The following is a 16,592-nucleotide window of genomic DNA, read 5'->3' as shown; positions in this document are numbered from 1 at the left end:
TAACAGTTGCAGGACAGATGAATTAGGTGATATACTTTAGCTATAAACCGTAAAGCTAGGAAATTAGAAACAAGAGGTTTTCCAACAAACATAGTGGATTTGGCTTTACAACGTTTGTTCTGCACTTTATTTCTGGTGATGATACAATATCAGGTAACTCCCAACAATAATAATGATAACTAGTATTTATTGAATACTTAACTACTTACAGCCACATTCTAGTTATTTGGGTACATAAATGCATACAGTCCTCACCACAGCCTTATGATAGATGCTATTATTTCCTCCTTTTTTACTGATGAGAACATGGAGGTTCAGAGAGCTTAATTAACCTATCCAAAGTCACTCAGCCTCTTCATGGCAAAGCCGGAGCCCCAGTGTGGGTATCCTGACTCCAAAGTGGTCGCCTTAGCCAGTGGGTTCCTCTGTCTCCCTGTTTGTAAAGATAAAAATAATCTATATTATAGATTCTTATGTTTTGAGTGTCTCTAGCAAGAGAGCAAGCATATAGCTTATCTAGAAATGTTATCCAGTAATTTAAAATGTTATCCAATAATTTAAAATGTTAAAATGGAGATATACTAAAACATATCCCTCATTTTACCCCCACTGGAAATTCACCTGATACATTTTGAGTATTGAATCATATTTCAGGCATCCCTTTGGAAAGATACTGATAAATTGGAGAATTTCCAGAGATGAGTTAACAAGTGGGTAAGGGTTCTAAAAACCATGTCCTATGAGGAGTCTTTGAAGGACCGCGGTATATTTAATCCACACAAAGGAAGTTTGAGGATGCAGATGACAGCTCATCACCGGTTTGAAAATCTGGCTTTTCTGGCTTTCAGAAGAAAAGTTAGACTTGTTCTGTGCGGCATCAGTGGGCAGGAAAGTAGGCCGTTATAACAAGGGAAATCTGGCTTAGTACTCAACCTAGCTCTCAGTAGAATTACCTTTTTTTTTTTTAATTTTTTTATGTTTATTTGTTTTTGAGAGAAACACAGAGACAGAGAACAGAGTGTGAGCTGGGGAGGGGAAGAGAGAGAGGGAGGCACAGAATCCCAAGCAGGCTCCAGGCTCCGAGCTGTCAGCACCGAGCCCGACGCGGGGCTTGAACTCACGGACCGCGAGATCGTGACCTGAGCCGAAGTCAGACGCTTAACCGACTGAGCCACCCAGGCTCCCCAGAGTTACTTTTTGAAAGAATGACTAACATGTATTAAGACCACACAAAAAGTTTTGTTATATTATGTCATGTAACTGCTATAGCAGTCCATTGAGGATGTATCTACATTTATTTACACACCAAAACACTGAAGTTTGGAAAGATTTAGAGAATCGTAAGTGACAGAGCCAGGTTTTGAACCCAAATTCATGATCCTCATCAGAACCAGACTAGACCATCTTTCATAGAGCTGTCCAGCAGGTAATAACTTTCTTTCAATAAAGGAGCTTAAGCAGGAGACTAGCCAAAGTCAAGGATGATATAAAATGAATTTTTTATTGCAAGGATATAAAATGAACTCTTTTACCGAATTAAGAGGGCCTCTTAGATCACTTCCAGTTCTAATATCTGATTCTTCAAGTAATTATACTTTGAGAAAATATAAGTCACTTTTTAAAAACTTTGCACTGAAATTCCATTATTAGAAGAGTTTACACCGACTTTCCCACTGCTTCCATTTTTTTTTTTTTCAACGTTTTTTGTTTTTTTTTTTTAATTTATTTTTGGGACAGAGAGAGACAGAGCATGAACGGGGGAGGGGCAGAGAGAGAGGGAGACACAGAATTGGAAACAGGCTCCAGGCTCGGAGCCATCAGCCCAGAGCCTGACCAGAGCCTGACGCGGGGCTCGAACTCACGGACCGCGAGATCGTGACCTGGCTGAAGTCGGACGCTTAACCGACTGCGCCACCCAGGCGCCCCCCCACTGCTTCCATTTTAATTCTTAAAAAGAACAGAGGAAAGAAAGAGCTTTATTTTGATACTGAGTAGATAAATTAGCATCGCCGTATTTCATAATTCTGCAATTAGCCATTCATTCATCTAGAAAAGGTTTAGTGAGCATTTTTGTGACCTACACAAAGGATAAATGGCATAGAAGACTCAGGTTCCCACCTTACTGAGACTCACAGTCTCAAAACTATAAATTACAAATTAATGAACTATAAATTAAAATTAAAGTGAAAATTAGGTTTGTATGAAAATATTCCATTTGGCTTCATGCTTTTCAAATTTTTCTACCAAAGTGTCCCTAACAGCCAAGAAGAATAAATGCCTTGTACCCCCAAAGGTCTAGGGAAGCAACTTGATGAAGGTCTGTACAAGCAAGGTGCTTCTTTGACATTGTGGTCATTTGCCTAACAATTCACACAAATGTTTTATTATTCTCCATAATGTAATCTGTGTTTTAATATTGCAATGTTTTAAATTACCATAACTGCTGTCACTAAAATTGGAACTATAAGAAAGTTTTGCGTACCCATTAGAACATTGCCTTATGTCTCCAGGAGTACATACCTCCTAGTTTAATAAGCCATCGCTCCTAGCAGTACCTCATATCTAAAGTTTTCTTCCCATTGAGAAGATCTTTTCGAGGAAACCTTAAAACCTTGTGGATATGGGAAGTGTAGGTATTCGTATGATGTATACAGTCAAGGATAGATATTGGTACTGAAGTCTTATGGGAGATTTTACTTAACTTTTCTTCTAATAATTTCTCCTGTGGATGGTTAAGTATAGTGAAATAGAGAAAATAACACAGGGAGGTGAAATAAGATAACAAAAATGATTTTTTTTTTATTTTAAATTTTTTTTTTTTTGCAACGTTTTTTATTTATTTTTGGGACAGAGAGAGACAGAGCATGAACGGGGGAGGGGCAGAGAGAGAGGGAGACACAGAATCGGAAACAGGCTCCAGGCTCCGAGCCATCAGCCCAGAGCCTGACGCGGGGCTCGAACTCACGGACCGTGAGATCGTGACCTGGCTGAAGTCGGACGCTTAACCGACTGCGCCACCCAGGTGCCCCATAACAAAAATGATTTGAAAGAATAGATGTACGTTTGGCCCTTGAACGATGCAGGGGTTATGGTTGCTGGTGCCCCGTGCAGTCAGAAATCCACATACAACTTTTGACTTCCCAAAAACTTAATTACTAATAGCCTGCTCTTGACCAGAAGCCTTACCAACAACATAGTCAATTAATACATATTTTATATGTTATATGTATTATATACTGTATTCTTAGAATAAAGTAAGCTCCAGAAAAGAAAACGTTATTAAGACAGTCATAAGGAAAATGCATTTACAGTACTGTATTATATTTATTGAAAACCTTCCACGTGTAAGTGGAAGTCAACCTGTGCAGTTCAAATCCATGTTGTTCAAGAAAGAGTCAGCTGTAATTATTTGAGAATTATTTGAAGGTTTAAAGGTTAGCAGAAATATTACATACATATGCTGCAAAGATTCCCTGATTGGTTAGCACATGTACTTCAGACTAAGGTTTTATTAGTCTTCATAGCACTTATGTCAGTTCTGAACTTCAAATGACGATTCTAAATAAAATTGTATCACAAGATCCACAGTAACCTCTGTTTAAATTGATACTGCTTGCTTAAAGGAAAATGTGGACACATAAAAATGTATGTGTAGTAATGCAGTGAATGTAATTTATTTTGTTTAGGAGAGAAGCCATATGAATGCCCAAACTGCAAGAAACGTTTTTCCCATTCTGGTTCCTATAGCTCACACATAAGCAGCAAGAAATGTATCAGCTTGATGCCTGTGAATGGGCGACCAAGAACAGGACTCAAGACGTCTCAGTGTTCCTCACCATCTCTTTCGGCCTCACCAGGCAGTCCCACGCGACCACAGATAAGGCAAAAGATAGAGAATAAACCCCTTCAAGAGCAACTTTCTATAAACCAAATTAAAACTGAACCTGTGGATTATGAATTCAAACCCATTGTGGTTGCTTCAGGAATCAACTGTTCAACCCCTTTACAAAATGGGGTTTTTAGTGGTGGTGGCCCGTTACAGGCAACCAGTTCTCCTCAGGGTGTGGTGCAAGCTGTTGTTCTGCCAACAGTTGGTTTGGTGTCTCCCATAAGTATCAATTTAAGCGATATTCAGAATGTACTTAAAGTGGCAGTAGATGGTAATGTAATAAGGCAAGTTTTGGAGAATAATCAAGCCAATCTTGCATCCAAAGAACAAGAAACAATCAATGCTTCATCCATACAGCAAGGTGGCCATTCTGTTATTTCCGCCATCAGTCTTCCTTTGGTTGATCAAGATGGAACAACCAAAATTATCATTAACTACAGTCTTGAGCAGCCTAGCCAACTTCAAGTTGTTCCTCAGAATTTAAAAAAAGAAAATCCGGTCCCCACAAACAGTTGCAAAAGTGAAAAGTTACCCGAAGATCTTACTGTTAAATCTGAGAAGGACAAAAGCTTTGAAGGAGGAGTGAACGATAGCACTTGCCTTCTGTGTGACGAATGTCCAGGAGATATTAATGCACTTCCAGAATTAAAGCACTATGACCTAAAGCAGCCTGCTCAGCCCCCTCCACTCCCTGCACCAGAAGCTGAGAAGCCCGAGTCCTCTGTTTCATCAAGTGGAGATGGCAATTTGTCTCCCAGTCAGCCACCTTTAAAGAACCTTTTGTCTCTTCTAAAAGCGTATTATGCTTTGAATGCACAACCGAGTGCAGAAGAGCTCTCAAAAATTGCTGATTCAGTAAACCTACCACTGGATGTAGTAAAAAAGTGGTTTGAAAAGATGCAAGCTGGACAGATCTCAGTGCAGTCTTCTGAACCATCTTCTCCCGAACCAGGCAAAGTCAATATCCCTGCAAAGAACGATGAGCAGCCTCAATCTACAAATGCAAATGAACCCCCAGACAGCACAGCAAGTCTGCAAAGCCCCCTGAAGATGACTAACTCTCCAGTTTTACCAGCGGGATCAGCCATCAATGGTTCCAGAAGTAGTCCATCATCCCCCTCACCTCTAAACCTTTCCTCATCCAGAAATACACAGGGTTACTTGTACACAGCGGAAGGTGCACAGGAAGAACCACAAGTAGAACCTCTTGATCTTTCACTACCAAAGCAACAGGGAGAATTATTGGAAAGGTCAACTATCACTAGTGTTTACCAGAACAGTGTTTATTCTGTCCAGGAAGAACCCTTGAACTTATCTTGTGCAAAAAAGGAGCCACAAAAGGACAGTTGTGTTACAGACTCAGAACCAGTTGTAAATGTAATCCCACCAAGTGCCAACCCCATAAATATTGCTATACCTACAGTCACTGCCCAGTTACCCACAATCGTGGCCATTGCTGACCAGAACAGTGTTCCATGCTTGCGAGCACTAGCTGCCAATAAGCAGACTATTCTGATTCCCCAGGTGGCTTACACATACTCTACTACCGTCAGCCCTGCAGTCCAGGAACCACCCTTGAAAGTGATCCAGCCAAATGGGAATCAGGTAACCAAAAAAAAAAAAAAAAAAAAAAAAAAAGTCCTCCCCATCCTGAAGTTGTTTGGTAAAATGCTAGTTTGACCTATTTCAGTAAAAGTTTTCCTTTTTTTTTTTTTAAGTTTATTTATTTTGAGAGAGAGAGCACGCACGCAAGTGGGGGAGGGGCAGAGAGAGGGTGAGGAAGAAAATCCCAAGCAGGCTCTGCGTTGCCAGCACAGAGCCTGAAATGGGACTCGAACCCACAAAGCTGCGAGATCATGACCTGAGCCAAAACCAAGAGTCGGCTTAATTGACTGAGCCACCCAGGCACCCCTTCAGTGAAATTTTTCTAATAAAAATCAGTTTCTGTAGAGCCAAGCAGGTTGATACAGACTATCATTTTTGAAAAGAAATAGATGAATGTTTGCTTTAACTTTTGTAGCATCCCGTCTTCAGTGTTTTACTAACCAAGGGATAGTTATCAACTACAGTTTTGTTATTCTACTCTGATAATGAGAACTCTCAGCTAAAGACTTGACTATTTGAAGGAAGAAAAGAAATACTGGAATACTCACTAATTGGATTCCTGGTTTTATAGTTATATTCCCCAATTAGTAACGGTTTCTGCCTTATGATAACTAACACATGAAACCATGTTGCCATTCATAGACATTTCACCCCAGCAGAACTTAGTTATTACTTTTTATGTGTTAACACCTATGTTTGTTAAAGGCTTTAATTAAATGAGAATTAACTATACAAAGAGTCCATCTAGTGAACGTGCTGATCACTTTATGAGCTGTGAACTAAAATAGTATTCAGTCATAATTGATATATATGAGGAAGCATTGTTGTGGATCTATATATACATTTCCCTCCTTACTTTCCCCCCAAAATCCATGATGTGGTTTTAGATAGAGCCATTTTGTGTGACTATTGTGTGGCTCGTTGTCCAGACTTTCTCTAGGTCACCAACCTTGATGTCCCCCCCCCAATTTTTTTCATCAATTTCTGATTGAATCAACCAAATACTGGGATAAATTTGATCTTTTATCCAAATTCATGCTATAAGTAGGTGCAATTAACATAATTACAATATCCTGTTCAAATGTGTATTTGCTGCTTTTTCCCCCCTTAAATATTGCTACTGATTGGGTTTCCTGCCATTGTGATTACTCTTGAAAAAAATTCTCACATGACCAATGACTTCACCTAGATTCTTGGTGTATAAAACACTGTGCACACCTTTGAAGAATAAAGGGAGACCCACTAACCTTTCAGTTAATCATATGACCAGATCAAATAGCAATAAAAGTAGTCAGGTTACTTCAGCGCAAACCGGCAGCTCACAAATGACCCAAATGGCTGCACCTCTCCCACCTTGCAGAACTAGAAGAAACGTTGTAAAAACCTTTGAACTTTCAGAAAATTTGTGGGTTTAGAGACAATAGAACAGAAGACATTAGGAAAGATGGAAGGATCTTGAGGAACCCAATTCCTCTACCAATCGTTGTTTACCTACATGAGTATCCTGCACAAAAGTACCTCCCTGAGACTGCTGAAATGATTTTATTCCACTGAAAGTCTGCAGATTTATTCTGACTAGCAAGTATTCTTGTTTGAAAATGCAGACTCTCCTGCACAGTTTTTCATCTTGTTCCTTAGAAAAGTAGTAGAGCAGACCTCTCTTTTCAAAAAAAAAACAAAAAACAAAAAACCCAGGGAGGTCAGTTCATAGAACTCTGAAATTCCGGAGGACACAATTCAAAGACCACTTTGTAAAAATAGAATCTTAACTTTTGCTCTGTAAAACCCAGAATGAAAACAATGATGCGGTTGGAAATTAGTGATTATGTAGCAAACCCTTAAGTTAATATTTTTGGCAAATTTCTCATAAAGGTATTATTTATTTGGAACCAAGTAAATTTGGTTACTATGCATTTTACATTCTTTCTTTTTGGTGTCCTTTCTTTTCATCAGTTGATCACTTGTTTTTGTCATCATTGTAACTATATTGCCCCCAACCTCCCTTTTGTCTATATGGACCCCCACCTGTCACCTAGCCCCACCCTTGGAGCCCATCTGCAGTGATGAGTAGTATGCTTGCTTTGGTCAAATTATTGAAAGTATAAATCGGGGCACCCGGGTGGCCTAGTTGGTTAAACCTCGAATTCTTGCTCTTTGGTGCAGGTCATGTATCAAGATCATAGAATCTAGCCCCACGTCTGGCTCCAGGCTGAGCATGGAGCCTGCTTAGGATTCTCGCCCCCCTCTTCTCTCTCCTCCACTCGTGAGGGAGATGCAATGCACTCTTGCTCTAAAGTAAAAAGATTTTTTTTTTAATTAAGTAGTTTCTTTTAACCTATGCTTTTATATAGGTCTCTTGTTTATCTTTTAAGTAGAAATTAAATTTTATCTTCTTTTCTTCCTTTAGGATGAAAGGCAAGACACTAGCTCAGAAGGAGTATCAAATGTAGAGGATCAGAATGACTCTGACTCTACACCACCCAAAAAGAAAATGCGGAAGACAGAAAATGGAATGTATGCTTGTGATTTGTGTGATAAGATATTCCAAAAGAGTAGCTCGTTATTGAGACATAAATATGAACACACAGGTATGTTGATGAACCTGATGACTTCAAAAGTGAATCTGCAATGCTTTCCCCAAACTGAGGTGCCCCCAAAATCCTTGTGAGGACTGTTTCATGGCTGTGTTCTTCTTATTTTGCAGGTAAAAGACCTCACGAGTGTGGAATCTGTAAAAAGGCATTTAAACACAAACATCATTTGATTGAACACATGCGATTGCATTCTGGAGAAAAGCCCTATCAATGTGACAAATGTGGCAAGCGTTTCTCACACTCTGGGTCTTACTCGCAACACATGAATCATCGCTACTCCTACTGCAAGAGAGAAGCGGAAGAGCGCGATAGCACCGAGCAGGAAGAGGCGGGACAGGAAGTCCTGAGGAGTGAGCACGTTGGTGCTCAGGCGTCCCCCTCACAGGCCGACTCAGATGAGAGAGAGAGTTTGACAAGGGAAGAGGATGAAGATAGTGACAAAGAGGAAGAGGAGGAGGAGGACAAAGAGATGGAAGAACTGCAGGAAGAAAAAGAATGTGAAAAACCACAAGGGGACGAGGAAGAGGAGGAGGAGGAAGACGAAATGGAGGAAGAAGAGGGAGAAAAGGCAGAGAATGAGGGAGAAGAGGCAAAAACTGAAGGTCTGATGAAGGATGATGAAGCTGTAAATCAAGCAAGCAGCTTAGAACAAAAAGTAAGCGAGAATAGTGAGCAGGTGTCAGAAGAAAAAACAAATGAAGCCTAATAGTTTTTCTAGAAGGAAAATAAATTCTAATTGGTAATGAAGTTTGTTCTATATTATACATGCTTTTCATGGAAACACAGTAACCTGTATACTGTGGTTTCTGTTCACTACTGTGTAAAGTAAAAATTTAAAAAAATACAAAATACAAAAAAAAAAAAAAAAAACCACACAAAAAAAAATCCGGGTGTGCCTGATCTCAGACCTAGTAATTTTTCATGCATTTTTCAAAGTTAGGAACAAGTTTGTAACACGAAGCAGATTAGAAAACTTTAATGACTCGGAAAGCAAAGATTGAACAGGTTAAAGGAAACTGATTAATTAGGTAAGCATCTGGCATTGTTTCATTTTTGTCAGTATTATCACTCTTACGTTGGTTTATTCTTAAGCTGTACAATTGGGAGAAATTTTATAATTTTTTTATTGGTAAACGTATGCTAAATCCGCTTCAGTATTTTATTATGTTTTTTAAAATGTGAGAACTTCTGCACTACAGAATTCCCTTCACAGAGAAGTATAATGCAGTTCCAAAACATGCTAGCTACCTTTTATAAATCCAATCTAGAAGGTAGTAATTTCTAATACTTAGATGTCATAGTGGAGTATTATCATTTAAAGTGTATTGTTAGCCTTAAGAAAGCAGCCGATAGAAGAACTGAAGTTTCTTACTTATGTGGTTTCAAATGGAGTTCAGAAGATTGCCACTGAGTTCTGATTGCAGGGACTAACAGTGTTAATGCTGGGAAGGGCAGCAGAGTCGTCAGAAACAGTGTCTGTAATCGTGTTTTGAATATGTGGTGACAAATATGAAGGATATGATATGAAGCTTTGTGTCTCCTTTGGCCTTAAGCAAGACCTGTGTGCTGTAAGTGCCATTTATCAGTATTTTCAAGGCTCTAACCCGCCTTCGTTCAGTGTGTGGCCTACAATAACTAGCATTTGTCGATTTGTTTGTTGTATCAAAATTCCAAATAAAACTTAAAACCACTGACTCTTGTCAGAGAAACCTAAACACTGGGACATTTCACCCTTTAATTCCTCAGCATCCATTTTGTGTTAATTGACTTTCAAAATTTCTCTACAGAAATGAAAGGGAAATTTTCTAATCTGCTCTATCCATGTACTTGCATTTCAGACATGGACATGCCATCATTGTTTGGCTCATAACTGTTTCCAAATGTTAGTTATTATGGACCCAGTTTATTAACAACATTAGCTGATTTTTACCTATCAGTATTATTTTATTTCTTTTAGTTTATAGATCTGTGCAACATTTTTGTACTGTACGTCTTCAAACCTGGCAGTATTAATACCCTTCTTACTGACATGTACTTTTAGTTTTAGAAAACTTTTATATTTATGTGTCTTATTTTTATATTTCTTTATTTATTACACAGTGTAGTGTATAATACTGTAGTTTGTATTAATACAATAATATATTTTAGTATGAAAATTTGGAAAGTTGATAAGATTTAAAGTAGAGATGCAATTGGTTCTCTTGCATTGAGATTTGATTTAACAGTGTTATGTTAACATTTATACTTGCCTTGGACTGTAGAACAGAATTTAAATGGGAATGTATTAGTTTTACAACTACAATCAAGTCATTTTACCTTTACCCAGTTTTTAATATAAAACTCTTAAATTTTGAAATTCACTGTGTGACTAATAGCATGATGCTCTGCAGTTTTATTAAGAGATTAGCCTAACCATAAAACTCTCATTTCCTTAGTAAGCCAAATTAGGATAACCTTATATAAACAGTGTTGGGAACAATGTTTAACATTTTGTGCCAATTTGTTCCTGTATTCATGTATGTAAGTTACAAATCTGATTCTTCATTTTTAAGTTCCTTGTTACACCATGGTCATTTTCTAGTTTTTTACCAGACTCCCCCATCTCACAATAAAATGCATCAACAAGCCTGACCTGCTGTCGTTCTTTTAATTCTTATCAAGATTTTCTTTGGAAATCTCTCTGTGAAGTGGGGTTGTCCTGCACTTGATTTACCTTGGGCTGAATCTGGGTAAGAAACTAAATGTTTTAGACAGTCACCACTAAATCATGGGTTTCCCTTTGGCTAAGTGTTTCTGGGAAGGTCAGAGTTGGCAACTAAAGGCTTCCTCAGAGGTTGCTCCCTCTTCCTGAAACCCTTAACCACCACCACCCCCACTCTTGATCCCATGACATCTCACCCTCCGGTCACTGCAGGGAAGCCTGGGTTTAGATGCCTTTCCTCTGTACACTCCTCATCCCTTGTACCTTTCTTGCCATAGCTCTCGTGGTTATTTATATTCCTTCCCCACTAGGAAGAGGAACCGCATCTGCCAGAGTCACTCTCACATCCCCAATGCCTAGCAGAGTGCCTGGCACTAATAGGTACAACAAATTCTGTTGAGTGAAAATACAATTTGCATGTTAACAGAGTTCGGCTATGTCTTTACTACTCTTTTGCTTCTGATCTAAGAACATGTATATTAAATAAGTCCAGAAATTTAGTATTTTTCTTACTCAGGTCCTATTAAACATTTGGCATCGTAAACAAACAGTAAAGTATACCTTCTTTTTCTGTTGCCTGACCTGTTCTGATTTGAGTTCATTTCTAGGTATCTTTTTGATGTTTACCTTCGTGGTACATGACGTAAGCATTCAAGGCCTGTGGATATGACTGCTTCCAGCATGGGTGACATGACCAATCTGAGGAGAATCTATTTTAGGACCCACTTCCCTTTTCAGGGCCCCGCATTCCTAAGTACTCATTAACATCATGGTGCTTCATTTCTTGTCACTAAAAACAGCTATCCGATAAACAAATTGACCGTATAGGATTAAGAAATAGCCCTTCTTAGGAGGCATTTGTATTGCAATCACTGTAATAAGAAGCTCAAAGAAGGCGGTGCTTGGTGCATACTGATAAATGGCTAACAGAGGAATCTAGGCATTATTAACATGTGAACACTTCCCACTATTTTCTCAAACCACATAACAATAGGGCCATATTTTGTTCACTTGTGCCATGCACAGGTGCTTCACTATCAAAATTAATTTTTACAGAATACACATAAAAATCATGTGCCCATGAACACACACACACACATACATATATGTACGTATTAAGTAGCAGAATAAGGATTTAAACACAGGCCTATCTGACTCTAAATCCATGTTCTTAACAAGCCTGTGTCGTATCTTGTGTAAGAATAGTTCACACTACATTTAAACTCAAACCTGGCCTTAAAAATTGTGAGAAGAAAATGTCAGCAAGACCAATATACATTTCAAAACATGATGAAAAAGAAAAGGAGGGGCATGAGATTTTTCAAATCTGTGTGCAAACTTAAAATTAGCCTTGAGAACATGAAATTGTAAACTTAGATTTCTCCTCTTAAGATCAAAGGGAGGGCACATTAGGACAATCACAATATGGACTTTGTCTCTGAACCTTACGAGACAGCAGAAGCTCCCCTGCTCTCATGGATAAATACATTCCATTCAACAGCAGAGCACACGTTTTCCCCCAACGGCACATGGGATATTCATAAAGAGAAGCCATAATATGGGCCATAAACCAACGCTCAATTCAAAAGAATTGCAAATAAAATGTTTCCTTGGATTACAAAAAAATTAAACCAGGAATCTGTAACAAATATGTCTGGAAAATCCCCCCAAATTATTGGAAATCAGACCACACTTTTCCAAGTAACCCCTCAGCAAAAAAAAAAAAAGAAAAAAAGAAACTAACAATTATAAAATAAGATGAACTAAATAAAAATGAAAATGCACTTTATCAAAACTTGTAGTGTGCAGCAAAGCAGTACCTATAAGAAAACGTATAGCATTAAATGCTTATATTTAAAAAGAATAGAGGACTTAAGTATCTAACTACCTTAAGAACTAGGAAATGAATAAAATTAAACCCAAGCCAAGCAGAAAGGAGGCATAAAGATATAAATAAACGGCATAGGAAGCAGAAAAATAATGAATCAATGAAAAAGAAAATAAATCAATGAAATCAGAATCAGATTCTTTGAAAGGATTAATAAAATTGATAAACTTCTAGCCAGATCAAAGAAAAAAAGAAGACAAAATTATATCAAGAATGAGAGAGAAAATAATCTTGCAGATCCTATAGAGTAAAAGGATACAAAGGAAATACGAACTTTATCCCAATGAATTTGACAACTATGATGAAAATGACACATGTCTGGAAAGATCAAAAATACCAAAGCTCACTAAAGAAGAAATAGCCTGAACAGTCCAAGGTCGAAGAAGTTAAATTTCTAGTTAAAAATCTGCTCACAAACAAGACTCCGGGTCCAGATGGCTTCACTGGTGAATTCTACTGAACATCGAAAAACGATATTGTACCAGTTCTACATAAACCCATCCAGGAAAAAAAAAAAAAAAGAGAGAGAGAGAGAGAAAGAAAACACTCCCCACCTAGTCTGTGAAGCCAGCATATATCTGATGCCAAAACCAAGAAATTACAAGACACAAAAACTGCACACCAACATCTCTCATGAATATAGATGCAGCAATCTCTAACAAAATATTAGGAAATCAATTTGAACAGTGTTATCAATAGGAAAATAAATCATGACCAAGTGGGATTTATCCCAGAATTGCAAGGTTGGTTGAATTGAATTCAAAATTCAATTAATGTAATTCATCATCTTCACAGAGCAAAAGGAAAGCCCATATAATCATCTTCATAGGTATAGAAGCATCTGACAAAGTTCAACACCAAGTCATAAAAATTCTCAGCAATGTAGGAACAGAAGGCAATTCCCTAAACCTGATGAAAGTCTCTTACAAAAAAACCTATAGTTGATGTCATACTCAATTATAAAAAATGCTTTCTCCTAAAATTATGAACAAGGCAAGAATGTCTTCTTCATGCTTTTATCAAACATTGCCCCAGAGGTCACACCCAGTGCAACGTGACAAGAAAAAGAAATGAAAGGCACGCAACACAGGTGGGAACAAGTATAAAACTGTGTTTGCAGACAGCTTGGTTGTCTATGTGGAAAACAAAGAATTTACAAAACAACTAGAGAAGATGAAAGCAAGGTTATAGGATATAAGCTCGTTATACAAAACTCAATAATATTCTACATAATAATGATAAAAATGGAAATTTAAATTTAAAAAACAGTATCATCAAAAAATGAAATATTTAGGGATAATTTAACAGAATTCACACACAAGAAAAGCAAAACCTGTGCCCTGAAAACTATAAAACAATCCTGAAAGAAAAGATGCAAAGAAAATGAAGATGCAAAAAAATTCCTTATTTATGAATCAGGAAACTGCAATATCATTATGCTGTCAGTCCTCCCCAAATTTATCTCGTCAGTACAATTTTAGTACAAGTCCTATCCACATAACTGTAGAAATTGACATGCAAAAGACTTCAAGTAGGCAAAATGATTTTGAAATGGAATAAAGTTGGAGGATTTATACTATCTGATTTCTAGAGTTACTATAAAGCTATAGTAGTCAATGCAGAGTTGTATTGGCATGAGAATAGACTATCAGGAAAACAGGATTAAGAGTTGAGAAAACATCCACACATTTACAGTTTATTGGTTGTTGCCAAAGATGACAAGATAACCCATCTTTTCAAAATGTAGTGCTGGTAAATGGACTTGATCTTCATCTCCTACCATACACAGAAATTGTTTCCAAATGGAATATAGACATAAATATGAGCGCTTAAGTTGTAAATCTTGAAGAAAAATTCTTTGTGACCTTGGGTTAAGAAAAAATTTCCTAGATAAGACACAAAAAGGATGAACAAACCATAAAGAAAAGGATTGACAAACTGAACTTCATAAAAATTTTAAACTTTTGCTCTCCGAAAGATACTCTTAAGGAAATCAAGATGGAAAACCCTACTGGGAAAAAATATTTGCAAATATGTATCTTTATACTCAAGAGAAATGAAAACATACATCCAACACAAAAACCTGTATACATTGTTCATAGCAGCATTATTTATAATAGCTAAAAACTGGAAACAGCCCTATTGTCAATCAACTGATGAATAAATAAATTCATGGTGTGTCCATACAACAAAATATTACTTGACAATAAAAGGAGTGAAGTATTGATGCGTGCTACAACATGAATGTACCTTGAAAACTTCATGCGAATGAAAGAAGCTAGTTACAAAAAAACTACATCTTCTGTTATTCCACTATATGAAATGTCCGAAATAGGCAAATAAATTAGTGGTTGTCTAGGCATGGGAGTGCGGAGAGATTGGGTAGTGACTGCTAGTGGGTGTGGGATAATGAAAGTGTTCTAAATTAGATAGTGATGATATTTACACAAGTCTATGAATATACTAAAAATTATGGAATTGTATACTTTAAATGGGTATCTTTATGGTATGTGAATTATACCTCAACAAAACTTAAAAATATATGTATGTAAGTTTTGAATATATAAAGAACTAGACAACTCAATAATGAGACAACCCAGTTTTTAAGTGAGCAAAATATTTGAGAAGATAATTCTACCAGAGAAGGTGTACAGATGGGAAATAAGCACATGAAACAATGATCAACATCATTAGTGATTAGAGAAAGGCAAATTAAAACCACAATGTGCTATCAGTAGAAGACTGATAAAAGACTATCAGTAATACCAAATGTTGACCAAGATATAGAGCAACCAGAATTTCCATGCATTGGTGGTGGTGATTTTTAAAAGTACAACCACTTTTGGGGCGCCTGGGTGGCTCAGTTGGTTAAGCGTCTGACTTCAGCTCAGGTCATGATCTCACCGTTCATGAGTTCAAGCCCACGTCAGGCTCTGTGCTGACAGCTTGGAGCCTGGAGCCTGCTTCAGATTCTGTGTCTCCCACTCTCTCTCTCTTTCTCTCTGTCCCCGCTCATGCTCTGTCTCTCTTTCAAAAAAAAAAAAAAAATGTTAAAAAAATAAAAAATACAGCCACTTTTAAAAATAGTCTCTCAGTGTTTTATAAAGTTAAACACATACTTAACATACCCAGAAATCCCCTCCTTAGTATTTACCCGAGATAAATGAAAACATATGTTCAAAAACTTGTATTAAGATGTTCATAGCAGTTTTAGTCATAATAGCCACACTGACAATAACCCAAATGTCTATAAAACATTGAATTAGTAACAAACTGTAGTATTTTCACACAATGGAATACCATTCCGCAATAAATAACAACAAACACATGGCTGAGTCTAAAAGCAGGTATGCTAAGTATAACATGATTGTGTGTTGGCTACACAGGTATATTTATAAAAATTGTAAAACTTATCCTTTCTGATGTCAACCTCAAATAACCTCCATTTCCTTTATTAGTTAAAAGATCAAAACAACAGGTAATAAGCATTGGCTTTGTGTTCTAAGTATAAATTTCGATTGTGTGGCCATTGTCTTTGTGCAGTAACTCAATATTTCCTTCTTTTTTTAACCTAAATTTAAGTTGGCTATCATGCAGTGTAGTACTGGTTTCAGGAATAGAATCAAGTGATTCATCACTTACATACAACACCCAGTGCTCATCCCAACAAGTGCCCTCCTTAATACCCATCACCCATCTAGCCCATCCCCCATCCACCTCCCTCCATCAACCCTCAGTTTGTTCTCTAAGAGTCTCTTATGGCTTGTTTCTCTCTCTCTTTTTCCCCTTTCCCATATGTTCATCTGTTTCGTTTCTTAAATTCCACATATGATAAATTCCACATGTGAGTGAAATCATGGTGTTTGTCTTTCTCTGCCTTATTTCACTTAGCATAATACTCTCTAGCTCCATCCA

The 16,592-nt window shown here is 37.4% G+C and overlaps 1 protein-coding gene across 6 annotated transcripts in view; it reads left to right on the top strand.

Moving 5' to 3' along the window:
• The window catches only part of ZEB1 (zinc finger E-box binding homeobox 1), a 198,927-nt gene extending 188,208 nt beyond the window's left edge, over window positions 1–10,719 (top strand). For all 6 annotated transcript variants that reach the window (XM_058681545.1, XM_058681544.1, XM_058681547.1 and 3 more), the window contains 3 exons: window positions 3,687–5,494; window positions 7,902–8,082; window positions 8,199–10,719. In XM_058681545.1, coding sequence (XP_058537528.1) covers window positions 3,687–5,494; window positions 7,902–8,082; window positions 8,199–8,794 — 2,585 coding nt within the window. In that variant the 3' untranslated portion in view covers window positions 8,795–10,719. The remainder of the gene's footprint in view (window positions 1–3,686; window positions 5,495–7,901; window positions 8,083–8,198) is intronic.
• Window positions 10,720–16,592: the final 5,873 nt, after the last annotated feature.

Source organism: Neofelis nebulosa, chromosome 8, assembly GCF_028018385.1.
Source record: "Neofelis nebulosa isolate mNeoNeb1 chromosome 8, mNeoNeb1.pri, whole genome shotgun sequence".
Classification (NCBI taxonomy): Eukaryota; Metazoa; Chordata; class Mammalia; order Carnivora; family Felidae; genus Neofelis; species Neofelis nebulosa.
Note: the sequence above shows the minus strand (reverse complement) of the source record. Positions and strands in the feature narration are given on the sequence as shown.